This window comes from Giraffa tippelskirchi, chromosome 3, assembly GCF_054371585.1.
Source record: "Giraffa tippelskirchi isolate mGirTip1 chromosome 3, T2T-mGirTip1v1.2.pri, whole genome shotgun sequence".
NCBI classification, from domain to species: Eukaryota; Metazoa; Chordata; class Mammalia; order Artiodactyla; family Giraffidae; genus Giraffa; species Giraffa tippelskirchi.
Window position 1 is genome coordinate 148828914 of NC_137277.1, and position 23269 is coordinate 148852182.

The 23269-nt window shown below is 41.7% G+C and overlaps 1 protein-coding gene across 2 annotated transcripts in view; it reads left to right on the forward strand.

Moving 5' to 3' along the window:
* The window catches only part of CDK15 (cyclin dependent kinase 15), a 120378-nt gene extending 105575 nt beyond the window's left edge, over window positions 1-14803 (forward strand). For both annotated transcript variants that reach the window (XM_081581922.1, XM_081581921.1), the window contains exons 12-14: window positions 855-994; window positions 11800-11941; window positions 14304-14803. In XM_081581922.1, the coding sequence (XP_081438048.1) occupies window positions 855-994; window positions 11800-11909 (250 nt within the window). In that variant the 3' untranslated portion in view covers window positions 11910-11941; window positions 14304-14803. The remainder of the gene's footprint in view (window positions 1-854; window positions 995-11799; window positions 11942-14303) is intronic.
* Window positions 14804-23269: the final 8466 nt, after the last annotated feature.

The window sequence follows — 23269 nt, forward strand, 5'->3', positions numbered from 1 at the left end:
AGATCTTCAGTTCTCAGCCCAGCTGCTGCTTCCTCAGGAGAGTCTTCTCTGACCCCCTCCTAAGCCAAGTATCTGGACCTTCTTCTTCACAGTTGTGTTTATGCATCTGCATGAGCATTTGATTAGTGTCTGATTCCTCTACTAGATTAAGCTGCCAGAAGATAACATTCCTGTATCTCCCAGATCCAACCACCTACATAGTAGTTGCTCAACTAATGGATTTGCTCTACTCCAAATTTATAATTCAGCATAAGGTCAACTTGAGGATTTGTCCTTACTGTAATCTGGGTATTTAATTATCTTTCTTGCTTATGTTCTATCTCAGGGGAAATCAATAGAGCTTCTTAGAGAAAGCCCTGGAAGCTGAGCTTCAAAAATGCTGTAAACAAGGCTTTTTTTCCCACTCAAGTTTCACCTTCCAGGATCTCTTCTCTCCTTCCTCCCATTCCAGAATTCTGTGCTCACCACCCTTGGATCCTATTTCCAACTGAGCTTTTCTGCTTGCAAGGGGCTGTTGTATCCCTCAAAGAAAGAATCTTTAATTATATATTTCTGTTTCTATAATTACAATTCCCAGGTCTTTTATGTATACAGGGTACCTAGAGCCATGATGGAGGGGGTGGGCTGGGGGCTAAATGATGGAATGCTGAAGTTTTCCCTTCATATTAGTCACAGGACAGGTAACAGTTTCAGTGTGGGGGTTATTTTTCCATTGCCATCAACTTTACTAGTCCCAGGAAAATTCTATTTGAAATTTTTCTAGCTATCTCCTTTTCTTTACTTTTCTTCTTTCCCCCTTGACTTTTCAGAAATGAGGCCTCTGGAGAAATTCTCTGTCTCTCTCACTTTTCCAGGCTGGGTAGGGCTCCCGAAGCTGAAGACCTGGCCTCCCAAATGCTGAAGGGCTTTCCGAGAGACCGTGTCTCAGCCCAGGAAGCACTGGTTCACAATTATTTCAGTGTCCTGCCTGCTCAGCTGCACCAGCTTCCAGACGGTGAGTGAAGGAGTGTGTGTGTGTGGTATACATGGACATACATAAGTCTAAGTGTTTGTTTTCTTGAAGCACTGGAGAATCATAGTTTGCAAAAATCATGTTTGCAACCAGAAACATGCTTAGAGCTGAGAAAAGCAAGATGGGACCAAATCTTGCCCAAGTTTTGTTTGCGGTTTTATAAAACTCAAAAGTTGAGGGTTGAGGTGACACAGGCCTCCTTGTAACCATCCAAACATTTCCCCTATACACACACTTAGAAAGTAGAAGAGATGAAAGTTGCCTTTGAGTTTGCTTTAGCTAGCATCTGTCAGGAGAAGCCAAACCAAAGTTTCTCACAACCTCCCTTTCTCTTTCCGTTGAGTAAGATGATAGGTGACATGGATACGTCAGGAGAGGAGAGCTGGGCCTGTCTTGATTGGTAATCTGATGCTGCCCAAGGAAGTGCGGGTGGGGCATGGAGAGAGGAGAGCATCCTCCCAGGCTGGAAGCCCACAGGAAGCACAAGTTACTCTGAAATCAGCCTTGCTGCCTGGGCCTGAAGTCATCCTCCAAATCTGAAAACTGCTGAGGGGTCATGTGGCTGGAGTGCTCCTCATGTTTCTCAGAATGTGGCCAGGAAGGGCTGTGCGGAGGTTGTGGGTAGTGCAACCATGGCTCTGGCTGTTTGCCTGGGACCCTCCTTAGGTGCGGTTGCTTTCAAAACACCCACCATTCAAGTGAAAACAGTTTTTAGAAGTCCTGAGCCAGAGAAAAGAAAGCTGAGGAAGGTTGTAGGGGCTCTGACTGAGAGGAGGGAACTGGGATGGGGTGTGGTCAGGAGCTACTGTCCTAGAGGCTCAGATGCAGGGTCTGACCGATGTCTCCAGGATTTGCAGGCACACCTCCACCATACCTGGGATGTGATTTTGCATCCGTCCAAAGCTTTTAATTTGGGGCTTCTCGAGGTATTTTATTATTAAAGGGAGTCATTTAGGATCTCCAAAAATAACCATACAACCGGGATTAATGTCATACTTAACCCTGTAAGAAGAGTCAGTCATCAGTATTTATTAAGTTGCCATTAAGTGTCAAGAACATATTAAGTGCTATAAAATTTGAGGGAAAAAGGAGGCTTGTCCTTGACCTCAAGGAGCCTATGAAGTGGGAGGAAAAGAGGGTGAGGAAGAGGAAACAGGACACCCTCGTACACATATTAGCACAAATCATATCTAAACAGCTAAATTCTGTGCATAATCAGCTACAGATGTTCAGAGAATATGTGTGCACTGAAGGCAGTCTTCGGAGGAAGCGCTGTAGAATAACTTCAGTAAGACAGATGAGACTGGAGGTGACTCTGGAGAGGAATTTGGAAGGAGGGGAGGGACACGGCTTGGCATATGGGTAGACTAAGAGACATTCCAGGCGACTTAACAATTCTTACTCCCTTCTTGCTACCTCCTCCCAAGCTTTATCCCCATCCCCCACTCCCATCTCAATACCTCTTCCCAGTCTGAGCCCCAAGATCCCCCCTTCTTAGCCTTCTCCTCTTGGGACTGGGACTTTTCTAACTCCCACTTCACACAAATATACGCACTGGGGGTGTGCACACATGCATTCACACCCCTTCTGTCCACTTAACATATATCTCCCATGGAGAGACATATATAAATAAATAAATATAAATAAATCCTCCTCCAGGATCTATTATTCTAGGTCCTCAGAACCACTGAGGACCTTCAGAGTTTTCTGGGTCCCAGCTTTTCCTTTAGAGTAATTAGCAGGAAACAATCACTGGGCAAACGGGATGTGTTTGTTAGAAACTTGGGTTTTGATTCTTCCTGGTCATCTGGAGCAAAGCCACCAACAGAGGAGCTCCATTGCACGTGTGTGTGCCTGTGTCTGCATACACACGCAGGCACAGGAGAGGGACCCATCTGTATTCCTTCTCTGTTCACCCAGCCACAGAGCCCAAATCTACTTTGACACTTTTAGAAAAATGAAAAGATGGAATCTTGCAGGAGCCTGCCTGCGCTGAGGGGGGAGATGAGGAGTGCTCACAGCAGGAGGGAAGTTGACTTTTCTTTATACATATAGGGGTTTTTCCATGCAGAGTTTAAATTATGCCTGATAAAAGGAGTTTCGTGGATGTTTCAGTTCTTTCAAATTCTCCTGGCTTCCTCCCAATTAAATGAGGTTTGTCAAAGCCACAGGGCTCTGCTGCTGCTGCCTCGGCCGACAAGCACTTCCTGCAGCGACATCTCGAATCCCCAAGGGAGAAGATGAAAGGGCCAGCGCCAAGAGACAGGGGAAGGGGGGCAGATTGTGTGTGCGTATGTGTGTGTGTGCGCGCGTGCACACGTGAGAGGAGGGTGCAGAAACAGGTTTAGATACAGATTGACAGATAGGACGTGGACAAGAAGATGGGGAAAGCACAACTACCAGGAAAACTGGAAAGAAAAAGAGAGGAAGAGAGAGCAGCGCTGAGGCCAGTTTGGGCACCTTGAGAACAGTGGCCATCACCACATGTAACATGATGTCACCATGTCTTCTAAAGGTGCCCTCTCTTGGCCTGGCAGTGCCAGTCTATGTTTTCATTGTTCATGGCAATGAGCCTTTATTAAGAGCCTCCTTTGCAGATAGGGTGCACCAACGGATCCTCTCAGTTCCCAACCCTCAGGGACCCAGAGTCTGCATCCCAGGGGCAGACTGCTTCAGGCGTAAGGACTGTGCAAAATTCAGATATGCTCTTGTGAGTGCTTTGTAAAGAGAGTTTCCCTGCCATAATTATGCAAGAAATTTTGCTCTCTGGTGGCAGTATGGAATCACTTAGTGGGTTATATTTGTATCATTTTATTATTCCAGCTTTATTCCGGTTGCAGGATAACAAAGTTGTCACTTTAAAAAATATTCTGTTTCCCCTTTGATCTGGGAGATGCCAGCTCTTATTGTCTGTCCTCTGACGAAGACAATTTAAGCATGAAGCCTGAGTCTGGGAACTGTGAGAAGAGTGGAAGGACAGCCTACATCCCAGCAAAAGCGTGGCACACAAATCAGCCCCCCAAATGCCAGGGCTGTTCCTATCCATCCATGTGTGTTTTCATGAAGCTGAGAGGTCCCAAATACCACTGTCTCAAGGCTGTGGCAGTAAGCTTATGGCCAGAAGAAATCGATGGGGAGGGGGTCACTTGCCACAAAAATCCAGGAATTCTAGGATGAGTTCCCCTTCAGAGAGCATTCTTAAGTGGAAAAGCGTGATTACTAGAATGGCAAGCATGTGGAAATTTCTGCCAATGCTGACATCCTCCCTTACTGACTCTTGAACACCTGAAGAAACATTTGTGGAAGGAGAAATTATTGGTAGTCTCTCTCAAAACACACCCAACAGCAAGCTAATTGCTTTTGCAGATGGCCGGGGAGACGTTCTACCCACACAGCCATCGGCTTATGGCCACACTTGTGGTCCTCACAGCTGAGCCAGCAGTGCAGGACGTCAGCTGGGGCAGCTAGGACCTAAAATTAGGCCCTTGGCAACTCTCTAATCTTAGCTGCAGGTTCAGCTTCTTCGTTTAATTCCCTTTGCCCTCAGCATGAACTTGGGCTCTGGGAAAAGAACGCTGCTTAATGATTTGAAAGTGAGGGGAGTAGAAAATCATTAAGCTGCCCCTTCTAGAAACTGGCTCCACTCAGTTCTTGCCAGGCTTCCAAATGTTACCCTTGGAAAGTTAAGACTAATTTTGGAACGGAGCCATTTGGAACCACAGACACTGATCCAGAAAAGTAATTTTTTTTTTTTATCTCGGGCTGTAAATGCCACGTGATTTAAGAGTCTGGTGCTTAAGCCGTGGTCCTTGATCGTCAGAACATCAAAGGCTGTCTCTTTCTGTGGGTTGGTCCCATTTTGCTTTCCAAATCCCGGACTTGAGCCTCTCCCATTCCTTCCTGGACTAAATCCCCCTTCTCCTTTAAAACAGGTTTCAGCATCTTAAAAAAAATTAAAACTTAAAAGCTTGCAAATGTTTCACATGTAATTTTGCAAAAACAATTTACCAGAGTCATCACATACTTTGGTACCTGTCATCACATACTTTTTGTCATCACATTCTTTGGTACCTGTAGGCATGGCATTGACCTCTACCCTGGAGAAGGAAATGGCAACCCACTCCAGTATTCTTGCCTCAAGAATTCCATGGACAGAGGAGCCTGGCTGACTACAGTCCATGGTGTCTCAAAGAGTCAGACTCGACTAAGCAACTAACACTTCATCACATCACTCTACTATCCATACTCTGGTAATTCATCAGCAGGCCTTATTCATTTGGCCCCCTTAAAATCTGAGAAATTTTTTGTTTTGCTCCAATAAAAGAACTTTCAGCCTTTTCTTAATAATATCTCCTTAATATATTTGAAGGTTCCTCAATATCACATTACAAAGCTGGTTTCCCTTGACCTCTCCCTCCACATACACAAACCCCCAATATAGATTCTGTTTCTTTTACCTTTTAATTATTTTGTTGCATTATTCTATTCTGAACCTATTCCAACTATTCTGCTTATCTCTGAGACTTTGAACCCACCCTAGGCTCAGGTTTCTAACAGACTGGGAGAATTATTTTCCAGTTCATTCATGGAAGATTTGCTGGAGGGTCTATTATATATGAGGGGCTTCTTTGGTGGCTCAGTGGTAAAGAATCCACCTGCTGATACAGGACACATAAGAGACTCGGGTTCAATCCTTGAGTCAGGAAGATCCCCTGGAGAAGGAAAGGGCAACCCACTCTAGTATTCTTGTCTGAAAAATCCCATGGACAGAGGAGCCTGGCAGGTTACAGTCCATGCAGTTGCAAAGAGTCAGACAACACTGAGCCACTAAGCACTTGAAGATTAGATAGGAGATTGAAGGACTCAAAAATGAATTAGTCTTAGACTCTGTCCTCAAAGAGCTTACAGTCCTTAAGGAAATGAGACAAGAAGATAAACAGCCACAGACCAAGTGTGAAGTGCTCTGGGAGTTCAAAGGAGGTGAGATTAAACTCCAGCTGTGGGGGCCCAGGATGGGTTTGTGAGGTCTTGAAAGATGATAAATTGAAAGTTGCTCAGTTATGTCCAGCTCTTTGCAACCTTGTGGACTATACAGCCCATGGAATTCTCTAGGACAGAATACTGGAGGGGGTAGCCTATCCTTTCTCCAAGGGATCTTCCCAACCCAGGAATCGAACTGGGATCGCCTGTATTTCAGGCAGATTCTTTACCAACTGAGGATCAGGGAAGCCCTGAAAGATGATGGGGAGGAAGGATATCCAGGGAGAGAAAACTCATCCGCCTCTGAATGCCATCTAATGTCATCCAAAGGTATCTTCTTTGTAATAATAATAGTGCAATCCTGACTCATACTCCATCCTAAGTTTTACTCCTTGTCATTGTATGCCTCCTTGCAACGGCATTCAATTTAAACATTCTTTAACATGTGCTAGAAAAGCTTAGTTTAACTGTTTGTGTGCTAATGATATCAAATCTGACTCTGTTTATTGCTTTTATTGTCTAGTCTAGTCAAAGTTTAACCAGAATATTTTGTTATTCCACAGGTCAGGTTTTGAAGGTTGGGTTTGGTGGGGAAGGGAGATTCCAAGCCATGTCTCTCAATCCTATTCTGTTTCTAGGAGTTCGTAATTTAACTCAGACCACTCTGTCTACTTTTTAAATCCTCCACTAATCAGTACTTAAGAAGCAAGTTAGAAAGTATCCTCTCTAACACACTTCTTCACCTTCTATGCTCAGTGCTGTCCCCAGCCCATTTTAATATACTAGAATACAAACTGTTGGGTTGTGATTTGGCTTATGTGTTGTGTAGAGTTGCCTTGGTAGGAAAAGTCTGAGTTAACCAAGTTCCTCAGCTCTACCAAGCTCTTAAGTTGCTTAAATTTGTTAGCATCATGAGCTGAATCTCCAAATAAAGATAAATGCTTCAGGAAGGAGTTAGAGACCCTTTGACAAGAAAAGGATCTTGGGACTCACTATTCCATATCTTCATTATATAGATGAGTCCCTAACACCCATAGAAGAAGAATAGTGGCTGCTATTTCTTGGACATCTATGTGTTTTACATAAATTCTCATTCAGTATAAATAGTAACTGGCAAGAATGGAGCTGTTTTCCTAATACTATATATTAAAAAATTGGGGCCAATTACTCAAAGTTATACAACTAGTAAGTGGGAGAAGCAAGATTTGACTGTAGATCAGACTCCCAAGCCACTCTTCCACTCCTCATCCTAGGGAAGATGTCACATGACCCCAAGTAACATATTTACTACCTCACAACTAAGAAGACTCAATCTTATCTTTAATAAAGACTCAAATCCCTGACAGAGAAGGCAATGGCACCCCACTCCAGTACTTTTGCCTGGAAAATCCCATGGATGGAGGAGCCTGGTAGGCTACAGTCCATGGGGTCGCTAAGAGTCGGACACGACTGAGCGACTTCACTTTCACTTTTCCCTTTCATGCATTGGAGAAGGAAATGGCAACCCACTCCAGTGTTTTTGCCTGGAGAATCCCAGGGACGGGGGAGCCTGGTGGGCTGGCATCTATGGGGTCGCACAGAGTCGGACACGACTGAAGCGACTTAGCAGCAGCAGCAGCAGCAAATCCCTGATCTCTTCCTTAATCTTTAATGTCATCTTGTCTTTGTTAGGGTTTTGTTTTGTTTGTTTTTTTGGGGGGGGCCAGGGGGAATAACACAGTCACCTTTGGGTTTTAAGATTTCTTAATCAGTGGTGGTTATTATTTTTTCCTTACTATTACTTATTCAGTTTTGCCAGAAAAATATCAGAAATCCAATGGAAAATTGGGCAAACATATAAAACAGCAAATTACACAAAGGAAACGAAAAGAGCACACTAACACATGGGATAAATAGGCAGTCTAACTAGTGATTAAGTAAATACAAATAACTGTTAAAGTAGTTATTTTTCCCTTCCCTGCTGGGGAGGTTGTGGTAAGATGATTCTCTGCAGATAGTGGTGTTAGTTGGAGCAACCTTTGCAAAGCATTTTGCCATACCTACCAGGAGCCATAAAACTGGTAATAACATTCAACCTTATACTTAGGTTCCTAGAAATTACCCAAAGAAACAACTGAACAGGGGGGAAAAAAAAAACCCTAGATGCATAAAAATGTTCATTGCAGTGTTGTCTATAATTTTTTTAAAATAAAGAAACTAAATATTCAACAAAAGAACTGGTTGGATAGATATTATTATATTGACTCAGCATACAATACTATGTAACCATTTTAAATGGTAATTTGCAGGAGTGTGGGGTAGTATGGAAATGTTTATGCTATGACACAAGCTAAAAGAAGGTAGGATACAAAATTGCATATTATAACGCACCAGTGAAAATGTATTATGCATAGCAACAAAACTGGAAGGTAGAGTACAAAAATAAAAATGCTCTTCTAGTTAAAGGGAATGGTGGGTAGTTTTTTCCTTTTTTCAGTTTTCTTTCATGTAGATGTTATATTGCCTTTAGTGTTTAAAGGAATGAGGTAAGACAAATGGTACAGGGAGTTCAAGCCCTGAATTGAGAGTTAAAGAATCTAAGTTTTCTCCTTTTTTCCTCCAGCGTCACATGCATTATTGGCCTTCATAAACCTCAGTTTCTCAGTCTGCTCAATGGGTTAACATTAGTTTCCTGTACCCTAGATTGACAGAGTATTTATTTTATACAGCTTTTAATTCACTGAATTCAAGAGTTCAATGTAGATATGGTCCTGGGAGAATGAGAGGAGGGAGGGAGAGGAAAAGATAAATAGGCACTAATTAATTTTAAAAGGAAAGATCATCTGCTTTAATCGGAAATGCATATGTGCTGTGCCCCTAGTCAGAGTTTTAAGTGCACTCCGTGTTAGTTAGCAACTTCAATTTAAAGTACTGTGTGATCCTTTGGGCTTTGAAGATATGAAGCCTATATACATACACATGAGCTAAAATTACCACGCAGTCACAGAGGCTGTGTGCACTCTGAATAATTAAATGCACTAAGCATCTCCAGCTGATGGATTGATGATGTGTAAGAGCAGCGCAAAAACCACGTGACAAGGGAAATTACAAGACATTTAGAAATGATGGTTTAATTTCCAAGCTTTCTTTTCTACTTGTGCTTTCTCTTTCAGCCATTACAGGCTAGTAGAAGAGATTTGATTATCTTGTTTCCTGTGAAAGGTTATTTAGCCCCTCAATCCCATTAAGTCACTCTCTGCACTCCAGTGCACTGAGACTCCACCAGGTTATCAGCCCAGGAAGAGTAAATGGAGACACCAGGATCAGATTTCTAAAGGAAGGAAAGTTAAAGCGAAGTTTGAAAGCGGTGACAGCCAACAGCCAGGAGCTTAGAACTCAATTAGACTGAAAGACAACTATCTCATTATCTCATTCCGAAATGATCTAAATACATAAGAATCTAAAAGTTTTAAATAAACTTGTCCTACTGACTGTCTAGATGACTGAATTTCCCTTCTCAAAAATTTTTTAAACACTCACTTTTATATTTATTTATTCTAAGCGCAAAGCAGCTGAGATAATTATGCTGTCAGATTCAGTAAGCTAATGAGCAGTCAGCAAATGGAAGGTTTTGCATCTGTGAGAGATTGCTACAGGAGAACCACTCAGATGCTTTTTTCCTTCTTTCTTTTCTTCTTCCCTCTTGTTTTCTTTTTCTATGAGTTGGGAAGGAGAATCGGGCAGTCCATGGACAAATTGGAATCCCTTTGATTAACTGGTTGCTTTCCCAGCACTGTTCTGCCACACGTGTGTCGTCCCCCCCCCCCCGTCTCCTCCCTCCCCCCTCTCTCTTTCTCTCCCTCCCTCCCTCTCTCTGTCTCCGCCTCTCTCTCTCCTTCCCTGTCTGTCTCTCTCTTCCTCTCTCTCCTTCCCCTCCCTCTTTTTCCGCTCTCTCTCCCCCATCTCCCTCATTGCTGCTGGGGAACTGTTGCTTTTGAGGGACATTTTCATGTCGCTGTCCCCAAGGCAAGAGGACGTATCTCCCTGAGGGAAGTTCCCAAAATGGTTTGGACTTGAGCCAATTTGAGCGTTATCTGTAAAGTTGAATATGCACTTCTTATGTGAACTCTTTGTTTACGCTACAACAGGAGCTAAAAAGAAAGTAGAATACAAAATTGAGCATTATAATGTACCTGGGAAAATTCATTATGTATATCAACAAGACGATGCCTCCCCTTTCCAATCTAGCACATATGTAATTCCAAACCCAAGGAGTCAGGGTTTACCCCAGGCAGCCAAAACAGAGCAGGCATTGCAGGTTTATTTCTCCCCTTTTGGTGTGAGGAGCTTCCAGCAAACAATATTGATGCATTTTATGCTTGTAGTGCACCAAAGCTGGGGCTTCTCTTTTTGTGAAATTGTGCAGTGTTTAGAGCAACTGATTTGTGCAGCTTGTGAGCCTTGAAAAAGTGGTGCCCAGGTAGAAAGATGTCCTGAACAGGTTTTATCGATGTGCTTTCTTGACAATGCGTCTGTTGTCCCTGGATGTTTTTCTCAGATGGTATCTGTGCTGATGCTACTAGCTAATAACAGTGGCTAGTTAACTAGTTAATAACAGTACCTACTAATTATTAAAAATATATGGTGTGGGACTTATTTGGTGGTCCAGTGATTAAGACTCCATGCTTCCACTGCAGGGAGCCCAGGTTTCATCCCTGGTCAGGGAGCTAAGATGCCACAAGCAGCAAGGTATAGCATATGTATCTTATTTCACTACTCTGGAAACCCCAATAAAAACTATAATAAAGGAATTTAATTTAATTAATTATATATATAAATGGGCTTCCCAAGTGGGCCTAGTGGTAAAGAACCCACCTGCCAATGCAGAAAGATGCAGGAGACATGGGTTCAACCCCTGGGTTGGGAAGACTCCCTGGAGGAGGGCATGGCAACCCACTCCAGTATTCATGCCTGGAGAATCCCATGGATGGAGGAGCCTGGTGGACTACAGCAGTACTTAGGGTCACAAAAAGTTGGACATGACTAAAGTGACTTAGCGTACACACACACACACCCACACATATATAGTATCAGAACAACCCAAGATGTTTGGCATGTGTTATCTTCTTTAAACTTACAGCCATCTGCCCAGAAATTTTATTAGCCCCATTTTGCAGGTGAGCCCCTTAAAATGTTAACTTTTAGAGAACTTGGCCCATATCTTTAGCATAATAAGCACCCAGGAATAATACCCACTTAACAAACAAACAAATAATACCCATTTAACCCATTTATAAAAATGCAAACTGCTAGCATTCTGAGCTAACCAAATGTGTAATATACATATATTCCGCCCCCCCCATTTTTTAATTTACAAAAGTTGCACTCTAGAGTCTATTTAAATAGATTGCCAAGTGAATCTAATGTAACAGAAATTTGAAACTTTCCAAAATGTATCTGACCTAGCACTATGCTCACTGCATGTTGTCACTGGGACTCCTTGACTTGATTTTGGCCTTTGTTGTTGTTAGTGTGTGTGTCTCCCAGTTCTACTCCTATTTTTACCACCTTCAACACCAAGCCTAATGCCTTACCCAAGTGTTCATTTGGTAAATATGCATTGAAATGAATTGAATAGAACAGAAGGCACTTAACAGCTATTCAGTAAAGTGAGTTATCCATGAGTCTGTATAAGTTATTGGTGGATAAGTCAGGCTTGCATTTTGACGTCTCCTTAGGTGACAAATATTACAACAGACATAAAAAAACACACTGTGAAAGATACCAGGAAATAATATGTTGGTGCTTTTCTCTTTTGTTGCCTACAGAGGAATCGTTGTTTACAGTTTCAGGAGTGAGGCTGAAGCCAGAAATGTGTGATCTTTTGGCCTCCTACCGGAAAGGTCACCACCCAGCAGGGTTTAGCAAATGCTGGTAAAAAGAAAGGGTGAAATTACCAAGATCTTCCAGGTAAGTGTTTCCAACAGTGTGGGTCCTCATGGATGGAACTGAAAGTTATTCACTATCCAGTGAAGACCTGGTTCCTGGGTTCAGAGACCTCTGTCCTGTGCCTGGCTCTTCATTCTCACTCTGGGCACAGAGGCCTAGGCTCCACAGGCTGTGAGAGGAGGTGGCATCAGCATGCATCAGCTTCCCCTCTCGGGGAGGGACAGAACTCCTAAGATGACCCTTACATGTCATTGTAAGGCCTTGAGCTGATGCACTGGAATACAGGACTCCATTGGCATGTTGAGTTCCCTTAACTATGTAATTCTCACTGTCAGCTGAGAAGACAAAAATCAGAGGTCAGGGTGACCAGCTGTCCCCATTTGCTCCAGACCAAGGGTTGCCCCAGGATGTGGGATTTTCAGTGCTAAAACTGACACAGTCCTGGATAAACCAGGATGGTTGGTCACCATAGTGGTGCAAATTACCACCTGGTTTGCCTCCAGGTGCCAGAGAAGACCTGATTCAGAGTCTAGCCCCACCTAGGAGGTGGTTTTGGAGGATTGTGAAAACCCAGTCATCACCGCTACAGGCTTTTGCACTATTGGTTACAGAGTGTCCTCTCCAGGGTGCACTCTGGGAACCACCAGAACCTGATGGTCCTGGGATACAGGAGCCATCCACAAATGTCACAGACTCGGCTGCTCTCAGCCGAGGGCAGCCCAGGCTTCCAAGGCAATCCTGAGGGAGAAGGGTGCTGTGGAGGCTTCCATACCCTGGAGTTCTGCTGGCAGACACAGGAAGCCAGGAGGGACAACTCCTAAAGCCACCATAGTCCAGACATTCGTAGATCTTATAAGAGCATTTCCATGGTGAGTAGAGAGGACAGTAAGGAGTCAAGATGAGACCCACGCACAGAGCCAGCCATCTCTGTAGGTGACTCTGGCTATATCCCAGACCACAAACAAGCCTAAGGTTTGGTCATACATCAGGCAGCTACAGCTTGTCATGCTTCCCAACAGAACTTTTGGGGTCTAGACGGCAATGACTGGCATGCTCCCTGCACCACCCTCGCCCCAACATCATTCACATAGCAGGATTCAGTTCTTTGCCAGTTTCTCTGTTAAAGACATATACACATCAAGAATGTCTGCCTTTCGGATTTTGTAAGATCATTGTGTTTAGAAATTTGGGGAGATCAGGGAAGTTTAGAATTATAGTTCTTCCTCAGCTATAATTCTGAAGTTTATATTTTGACAGTATACAACTGGAATTACAATGGGCAATACAATAATAATATGGTATTTCCCAAGTAAAATATTTTCTAGAGCAGAGATTTTACTATGTAATTATGTCATTTTTAAACCCACTAGTTATGAGAGTAGGAGGTACTTTAGCTACATTCTATAGCATGAAGGATTTGCCCTTGATAAAATTATCAAAGACATTGATGGAAATGGTCTTGGATGGTGGTGCTGCATAAGAATTAATAAATATTTCTACTGAGTTGTTATTTTTTTTTACTAAGCAGCCAGAAGGTAGGGAGATTACCTGCCTCTCTGAACTACAGTCAAAGAATCATTACCTGTAGGTGTAAATTGGTCACAATAGAAAATCAATTAAAAGCAGCATGACAAACGTGATGCCTATGCCAGAAACTGAAGAAGGGAGAAGGCAGACTGAGTGTGCGCTGGAGTAATCTGATGTCCCTAGGCCTTTGGTACTAATGTAAGGAGATAAACCCGTAGGAGATGAACCACAGTAAGGAAAAGCTGGAGCAATTAAACTGTTTAATAAATGGCTTGGGATGATCAAAATCTGGGAGTGCCAGAGTGAGGGACTGAAAGTGGTTATCACATGGACACTTGGGGCCTGTAAATCTTTTCCACTAAATTGAATTTATGTTAAAATATTCACTTTTCAAGAGATTCAAAATGTAAATTGGGATATTAGGACTTATAACTAGCAACAATGCCTGAAAATTAAGACTCTGAAAAGATCCTCAAAATGTCAGTTTCAGGTATGCAAAAAATGTACACTAATATCTACAATAGAGAAATGGGACTAAAATTTACTGGGTACATAACATGTGCCAACCTCTTTAAAAATAGTGTTTCAAAGTTTGGTGTGTTTTGAACAGTTAGGGTGTGGTGAGGTATAACTATAGTTTGTGTATTTGGAGATAAATTTTGATTATTTTTAAAGCTTTCTTAGTTCTTATTACCAGGGTAAGATGCTACCTCTGTTCATATCTATTATCAAGCTTTCTATCAATATCTATGTAATTCCATCAATAACTTTGCAACAATATTTCACAGAATTTCCCCACTCAATCTGTAAGATGTTACTCATTATTTTCATTTTTTTATTCTTCATTCACTTCCAGGGCTATTTTACTGTTGCTTCAGTTTTAATTTGCTTCAGCTTACTAAGAAGCTTCAAATCTAACTCCACACTGGACCAAGGGTTTTACACCATCACTTGTGATGTGGAACATTTTAAATACGATGTCCAAGGCAACAGCACATAATACTTGAAGAAAAAGCAATGAACAGTTATCGCTATTGTCATTTGCCTAGAATTTAACAGTGATTGGCTCAAAAATTAGACATAGATGGAAATCATCTGAGAAGAGGACTTCTGAATAATTTCATCCATTTCATTATTTGATAGAGAGATCCCTGGGCCAGAAGGAGAACAGGACAGATGGGGACAACAATTGAAAGACTTTGGAGACAGAGCTCATGCTTAACAGAGGCCTGTCACTCCTGTGTTCACTTACAGTTTTCCCCAACAAAAGGACTTCTGTGGCCAAGGAGAGGATTAGGCTAAAGTTTAAAAAAGCCTCCAGGGAAGGTGGTTTCTTGGATAAAGTTGTCAACAAAAGGACTTGCTTAAGACTCTTTGTTATGATTTCCTAGGGGGCGCCTCTTCCTTCGCTCACTGGATTATCAAAACACATTACCACTCCATCCAAGCCAGACTTCAGTAGGAGTTTGGATTGAGCTGCTGGTTAGAATTAAATTTCAAGCTGTCCTCTTCTACTGAACTCTATTGTCTGTGATGATAGCAAAAGTGATGAGGAATCTCAGCTCTGATTTGATGGCAGAGATACTGAATAGATAGATAAAGGCCAAGAGTTCCAAAGTAGTAATTCAAGTCCTATTGCACCATCAGACACACATGCATGTGCGCACACACATAAGCCTCAAATAAAATGAGAGATCTGTCTCAGCTAACACGTGTTTCATTTTCTACAATGGGCCCTTCTGAAAGAAGCTGGGGAAACTCAAATTACTTCATCTGAGGATCATCTACCCAGGAAATGTAGTAGCCTAGAAAGCAAAGACCTCCCTATATGGCCTTTAGAAGAACAAGGAGGAACTAATTAAGAGAGAATTTTAAAATAGTACCTATGCACTCAAAGTCTGAGATGAAACTACATTCAGATAGTCCAAAGAAATCTTCCTTACTGAGTATTCGATTTTAGTAAGGCATTTGGCAAAGGCTGTTCAGATATACCTGAAAGAGGGAACTGTTTGGGCTGGATGATGGGTGTGTGTACTCAAAGAACAGTGGCCTTGCTGGAGAAAGGCTGGCAGTGGTGTGGTTTGAGGTTCAGCCCTGAGTTCTATTCTGGTCAAATGTTTTTATTAATCACTTGAATAAAATCAGGGAAGACACGCAATTTATGCATACAACTCATTAAAGTAAGTACTGTTATCATTCATTTATTACTTCCATTTTACAGAAGAAGGAAACCGAGGCTCAGAGAAGTTAACTAACTCCTCCATAGTAGTGCACCAGAGTTAAGGTACAGATCTTAGGCCTGGCTCTCTCCAAGGTCTATGATCTTTCCAGTCATCATATACCTATCAAATCTGTAGAACACACAACTCTCGAAGAAGCAGCTGATGTTTAGCATTGGATCATGATTCAAAAGACTGAGATATTGCTAAAAGCTGATGTGTACACTACACATTCATTCTGGAATTAGAATGATCAAATTCCAGAACAATGACAGCACCAAATGCTGCCAGGGATGTGGAGCAACAGGAACTCTAATTCTTGGTGGGAATGTGAAATGGTAGATGCCATTTTAGAAGACTGTTTGGCAGTTTCTTACAAAACTAACCACACTCTTAGATCCAGCAATCATGCTCCTTGCTATTTACCCAAAGGAGCTGAAAAATTATGTCCACAAAAAACTTGCACACAGATGTTTATAGCAGCTTTATTCATAATCACCAAACCTTTGAAACAACCAAGATGTTGTTCCAGTTGAGGATCATCTACTCAGGAAATCTAATAGCCTAGAAACCAAAACCTCTGTTCAGTCACACCATATGAGTGAACAGACCGTGGTACATCCAGACAATAGAATATTATTCAACAGGAAAAAGAAACGGAGCTGTCAAGTCATGAAAAGACATGGAAGAAGCTTAGATGAATATTACTAAGTGAAAGAAGCCAATCTGAAAAGGCTAGATAGTACATGATTACAACTGACAATCTGAAAAAGGCAAAACTATAGAGACAGTAAAAAGATTGGTGGTTGCCTGGGGTTAGGAGGAAGGGAGTGATGAATAGGCGGAGCACAGAGGACATTTAGGACCGGGTAACTGCATATGATACCGTAATGGTGGATACATGTCATTCATTATAAATTTGTCCAAACCCATAGAATATCACCAAGACTGAATGCTAATGTGAAATGGACTTTAGATGACAATGATGAGTCTGTGTAGGTTCATACAGTGTAACATATGTAGCACTCTGTGGGGGATGTTGATAATGGGGGAGGCTGTGCATGTGTGAGGGCAGGGTGTATACAGGAAATCTGTAACTTCTGTTGAATATTCCTCCAAGCCTAAAGTTGCTCTGAAAAATAAATATTAAAGCATTTTTTTTTTAAACAGAAAATAAAAAAAGCTAATGAACAGCAAGCCAATACATTTCTACCAAATTTCATGTTTTAATTTCTTACACTTTAGGTTTAAAAGGTCAACAAGTTAAACAAAGTTGTGACTTAGTGGATATTGGATAGTGGATATTCATATTTAAAGTATAATATGAATTAATAGTATGTTTGTGTGTTTGTGAGCTCAGTTGTGTCTGACTCTTTGTGACCGTATGGACGGTAACCCACCAGGATCCTCCGTCCATGAGATTTTCCAGGCAAGAATACAGGAGTGGGTTGACATTCCTACTCCTGAGGATCTTCCCAACCCAGGAATTAAACCCGTGTCTCCTCTGTCTCCTGCATTGCAGTGGATTCTTTACCACTGCGCCACCTGGGAAGCCCCAGTAGTAGGTTTGACTGACCACAAAAATAATGCTAATATTTGTAGGTGATTGGAGAAGGATATGGCAACCCACTCCAGTACTCTTGCCTGGAAAATCCCATGGATGGAGGATCCAGTAGGCTGCAGTCCATGGGGTCGCAAAGAGTTGGACCCGGCTGAGTGACTTCACTTTCACTTTCACTTTGTAGGTGATACAAATGAAGGAATAGGATGGTGTCCCAGAGAAGGGAATTAGTCAGATCACATCTAAATTATTGTTAAATTTAACTCTATCCACCACGCTTTTAAAAAAATATTAATTTGGCTGCTTCGGGTTTTAGTGTGGCACATAGGGTCTTCGTTGCATCATGCGGGACATAGAGTGGTATGATTTTCGTGAGAGTCTGTGATGTTGTCTTCTAACATTTCTTGGTATTTTTAGTGCACATCTAATACCACCTTGGAGTTATTCTCAAAAATTTTTGCCTTTTTTAAAACAAAATATCTGGGAACATCCAACAGAGGTTACCTCCTGGAAGAAAATAAATTACTCTGAGAAGTTATATTTCTTAGAACCAAAGTGCTCAGACTTTCCTGAAGGTTATATTGACTGACACCTTTTTGTTACTCTCAATGTCTTTCATAAATAAATTCCCACAGCAGTTTTATTTTAGTTCTCTTCTCTAAACCTATTCACATTTTCTACTTCTAACTCCTCTCCATCCCTAAGTAGGTTCATGGGCACCTGGTATATGATCTGACACACTAGATAATGAATTCATTCAAGTTTATTAGCATCCTTGTAAACAACTGTTTCTTTTGAAAGAATTTTCATTGGGTATTACAAGAGAATCTTGTGGGAGCCCCAGACTGAACCAAAATATAAAACTGAACCATCTATTCATTGATTTATTCCACAAACATCTGGACAGTAGAAATATAAAAATTAAAGTTCCCCCAAGGATTTTGTAGTCGAATGGGATATTAGCTGGAAATAAATACAAGATCCAATGACATTTCAGTCTTCCCTGTCATAAAGGAGATGACAATTAATCTTTGTCTTCAAATAAAAGTTGGCCAGGCAGGCAATTGGGCGTAAGGGTGAAAAGAAGAAAGGACAGATGGTTTGGGCTGTAAGGAATAGAAAAACCCCATTCAATGGCTTAATCCATGAGAATATTAGTTCACATAAGAAGTCCAGAAGTATATGGTTCAATGATTGATTAATTGATGGGTCAATGACATTATCAACAACCCAGTTTCCTTCCATCTTTCTTTACTTCATCTTCATGTCCTTTGTTGCCTTAATTCTCAGGCTGGTTCCTAACATGTTTACAAGATGCTGCCACGGTCCCCAGGGATCATATGTAGGTGTGACAATGCCCAGTTGAAGAAGAGAGTGTCTCTTCCTGCCTGCTTTTTTTCAAAGAAAGAAGAACTCTCTTCGTATCTTACTGATCAGATTGTCACATATCCACTCCTGAACTGCTAGCAACAGAAATTAGATGACAGCTTTAAAATAGTTAGAATTTGCTACTCATCAGAAGCAGTGAATCACCTTTCCTGAGAGGCAAGTTCCTGAAAAATCAGTTTTCTTTTAGCTGGAGAGGAGAGGAGAGGAGAGGGGAATGGCTGTTGGACAGTCAACCAAAGAAGCTGCCACAGCAACTAATTGGCTGTGGGGTCTAGTGGTACAGGCAGCGGTAGGAGAGGAAGAATGATTGTAAGGCTTCCAGTCTGGGAACCTGGATGACTTGTTATATCATCTTAAGTCAAGCAATTAGTTCAGCAGAAGAGGCTATGAGCTCATTTCTGGACATCTTGAGTTGTAGGTATGCATCAGATAATTGGAACTGCTGACCTGGGACTAAGGAAATGAAGAGTGGCTACATGTGGTTATCACCTATATGCATGTCCCTGAAGTCTCAAAGATATGAGTAGCCCCAAAGAACATATACAAAGAGAAGAAGCACAAGGGTGGGAGAAGGAAGAATCTGCAAAAGAGACAGGGTATTAATGGCTAGAAACTGGAGGGGCGGGGCAGGCAACTAGAGTCATTCTGAGTGACAAGAGTCAAGAAGACTGCTCCAGTCTACAGTTTCTCTGTAGACTGCGGGGCCTACAGAGAAAATATCAAGAGGGTGTAACCCAAAGCAGTCCATGGATTTTATGGCTACTGGTCATGGGCTACCTCAAGGGGTGGGGGTGCGCAGTTTCCACAGAATTGTGGTCATAGAAAAATACAATGGATTAGAGAAGGAGTGATAAGAAGGTAGCAGCAGGACATATCTTTCAGAAACTCTGTCATGAAAAGATAAATAAGATGGAGTACTAGGTAGAATGTGGAAGCACTGAGAGGGTCCTTTTTTTTCCCAAGCACAGCATAGATCTATGCACTTTATGAAGTGAAGGAAAAAGAAAAATGTTGGAAGAATCAGCAGCTAGTCCAAATACACAGATGTGCTCCCTCCTTAGGCTTCTGCCTGGCTCCTCTGTCTGGAACTCTTTCCTGCAATTATCCACACAGTCAATGCTCTTACCAATTTCAAGCCTTTGCTCCAATGCCATCTATCAGTGAAACCTACCCCAGCTACCCTATTCAACACCTAAGCCTCCTGCACACAAATCCCTCTAATCTTGTCCGGTTTTTCTAAAGCAAGTTATCACAGGATTTCATACTCTATAATTTATGGTTTACTTATTTATGGTGTTCATTCTTTTTCTCACCATTGCTAAAATGTAAGCTTCATGAGAATAGGAGACTTTGTTTTATTCACTGATGTATTTTGATCACCTTGAATAATCCCTTGTACATAGTAGGTCTTTGATAAATATCTTTTGGGTGAATGAACTCCTCTGCCATTTGTTTAATTGTGACTCCACCCTTCTTCACTCCCTTGACTCTGGATTTTTTCCTTGTATATGACATATTGATGTTTTATATTTATCGTTCACAACTGACCCTTGAACAACTCAGGTGTTAGGGGCACCAACCCCCAACACAGTCAAAAATTTGAATAAAACTATATAGTCAGTCCTCTGTATTGGTGGTTCCTCCATATCCATGGATTCAACAAACCTCAGATCTTATAGCACTGTACTATTTACTACTGAAAAAAAAACAATCTGCATATAAGTGGACCCATGTTCGAACTCAGGTTGTTCAAGGGTCAACTGTATTTTCTCTCTCCTCCTACTAGAAAATGAGTCCCGCAGGAGCAAGGATTTTAATGTTTTGTTCACTGATGTATCACAAGCATCTAGAATTGTGCATGACACATAATCTATGTTTAATAAATATTTGTGGAATATATAATGAATGAATCAGTGACAAATCAGAGATTGAAGGAAATAAGATTAAGAGCTTACGTTTGCCTGGAAGAGGGTAAGAGACATGTGTCCACTATGACAGGGAAAAAAGAAGTGCATGGGTAAAGATTGAGAAAAGACTGAAGACTACTCCATGTGGAGCAGGATTAAGAGCCAGACTGCTTTTGGATCTGGCTGTGTGACCTTGGACAAGTTACTACACTTCTCTGTGCTCTCATTTCCTCCTTTGTAAAATGGGGATAATAATAATGTCTATGTCACAGCGTTGCTTGTGAGAATCAAATGAGTTGATACATTTAAAGTATTTTAAACAGTGCCTGGCAGACAGTAAGCACGATAAAAATCAGCTAACTTGTGGTGGTGGTGCTATTCAGGGATGGTGGTTGTGATGGATGTCAGGTTGGTTCCTATCATGGTCATAAGAAAGTGGAAGATAAAAGGACCAGGGAATGAAAAATTCAAAGCCGTGGGGTTCTAGCTAGCAAGGTGATGCAGGAGGCCAGAAGGACAATAAGAAACCAGGTAAAAGAGGTTTCTTATTCCTCTTCCTGAAGGTCCAGTGGCTAAGACTCCGAGCTTGTAATGCAGGAGGGCTGGGTTCGATCCCTGATCAGGGAAATAGGTCCTACATGCAGCAACTAAAAGACCCCACATGCTACAATGAAGACCAGGTGCAGTCAAATACATAAATAATAAATAAATATTTTTTAAAAAGAAATCAAGTAAAAAAGTAAAAGAGTTAAATTGGGATTTAGAATGAAGTTGGGGGAGGAAAAGCCACAACACCCAGCGCTGGTTGTTTGTGACTGTGGTTCTCTGTGGTGAGCCTTGCTAGTTAAAGTTGCAGACATTCTTAAAAGTGTGTATATGTGAGTTGTTCAGTCGTGTCCAACTCTTTCCGACCCCGTGGCCTGCAGCCCACCAGGTTCCTCTGTCTATGGAATTCTCCAGGCAAGAATATTGGAGTGGGTTGCCATTTCCTTCTCCAGGGATCGAACCCAGGTCTGCCCACGTTGCAGGCAGATTCTTTACCATCTGAACCACCAGGGAAGCCCATAAATGAAGTACGCTTGGGTTTTATTAACCCCCTACTCTAATAAACATTCAGAAATGAAGATTAGTGTTCTACAATTTGTTTCTCTCCAAATTCCAAATCCTGCAAACTTGTATGAAATACAAGCACTAATGAAATAACAGCACTGATGTGTTTTGCCCTCCCTGAGATTTTTTTTTTTTGGTCTTTTAGGTTTGGAGGTTTTTTGTGATTTATCATATTTAAACAAGATTTGAGGAGAGATCTAGGGGATTCAAGGCAGGAAATGCAAAAGGCCAGGCTGATAGCACTGACAGAACCCACTACAATGGCCACCACGGGCCACACATCTCTGGAAAAGACAATTCCCCACAAGGGTGGCTGGGGAAGGCAGATAAAAGACGGAAGTTGGGTCATGTGACAGGTGTCACTTGAGTAAGGTACTATGGCCAGAGATGAAAGCCCACTCCTCTTGGTCACATGATGCAGCTTCATTACGCTCTCAGCAGGGGGTTAGAGAGTCTGGTTGCCATTTTCACTTATTTATTTATTTGTGTTTTTTCCCCCCTTATTCTGTGATAATGAGAAAATGTTTAAACTCCCATCTCTGTGTTTAAACATTCTCCCTGCTGACAGCAGCGGGATACCCCTTGATCAACTGTCAGATTGGAAAGTGCAATTTCTCTGGAAAGTAAACAGCATGTTAGCTGGTTGGAAATAATTTTCTGTTTATTGGTAGCTGTTAGTCCAGGAGTGATGGAGCTCTGTGACAGCACTTGTCAAGTAAGGAATGAGAAACAAGTTTGGAAATACCTTTAAGGACAGAGCTCTGACAATAGGGCCTTACTATTTTTTGATAGAAATGTACTCTGAAAAAGTTAAATTCAAATGGGCAAAAAAAAACCCAAAAACTTTACCAGTGTTACCAGCTCCTGGAGATCCTTCTGGTAAAACTGACACTGACTCAAAGGAAAACTGGAGGAGCACTGGAGTTGGAAAGCATCCTTGGCCATTGCTGGGCTTCCCAGGTGGCGCTAGTGGTAAAGCTCATGCCTGCCAATGCAGGAGACATAAGAGACATGTGTTTGATCCTTGGGTCAGGAAGATCCCCTGGAGAAGGGCATGGCAACCCACTCCAGTAAATCCAACCCACTGAAGAACTGAGGCTCAGCCAAAGGCCCTGGATTCTGCTCGCAAGTGAGAGGAAAACATAAAATTACCAATATAATAGAGAAATAAAGGGTTTTGGTGGGTTTTTCTGGCTTTTCACATTCATGTGTGAAGATAAATGCAAAAAAATTGAGGGAGGTGGTTTTAACTTTTGACTTATGTATATTTAACTACCAGGTTTAATGGTTTTTGTGTAATGTGGATCTTTGTTTTTATAGAGTGGTTCCAAAGACATCATCACAGTCTTTTACTGATGAAACATAACCAGAAAAAAGTGGCTCCAATAGAAGTAGTATATACTCACAAGCAATATAGAGTAAACAATTCATATCTATCTTGAATTAGGCTAAATCTGAGGTCCTGATTTGTCCCAGAATTTGCCTCACTTCTTCCAGATAGCTAGAGAAGTGTTCCCAGCTGCTGCCTAGTTACCTTCGCCTAGATCTTCCTAACAAATAAGTTTAGTCCTACATGTCCAATCATCTTCTCTCCCATATTATAAACAGAACAAAAAGGTTTTCTCCGCTCCCATTT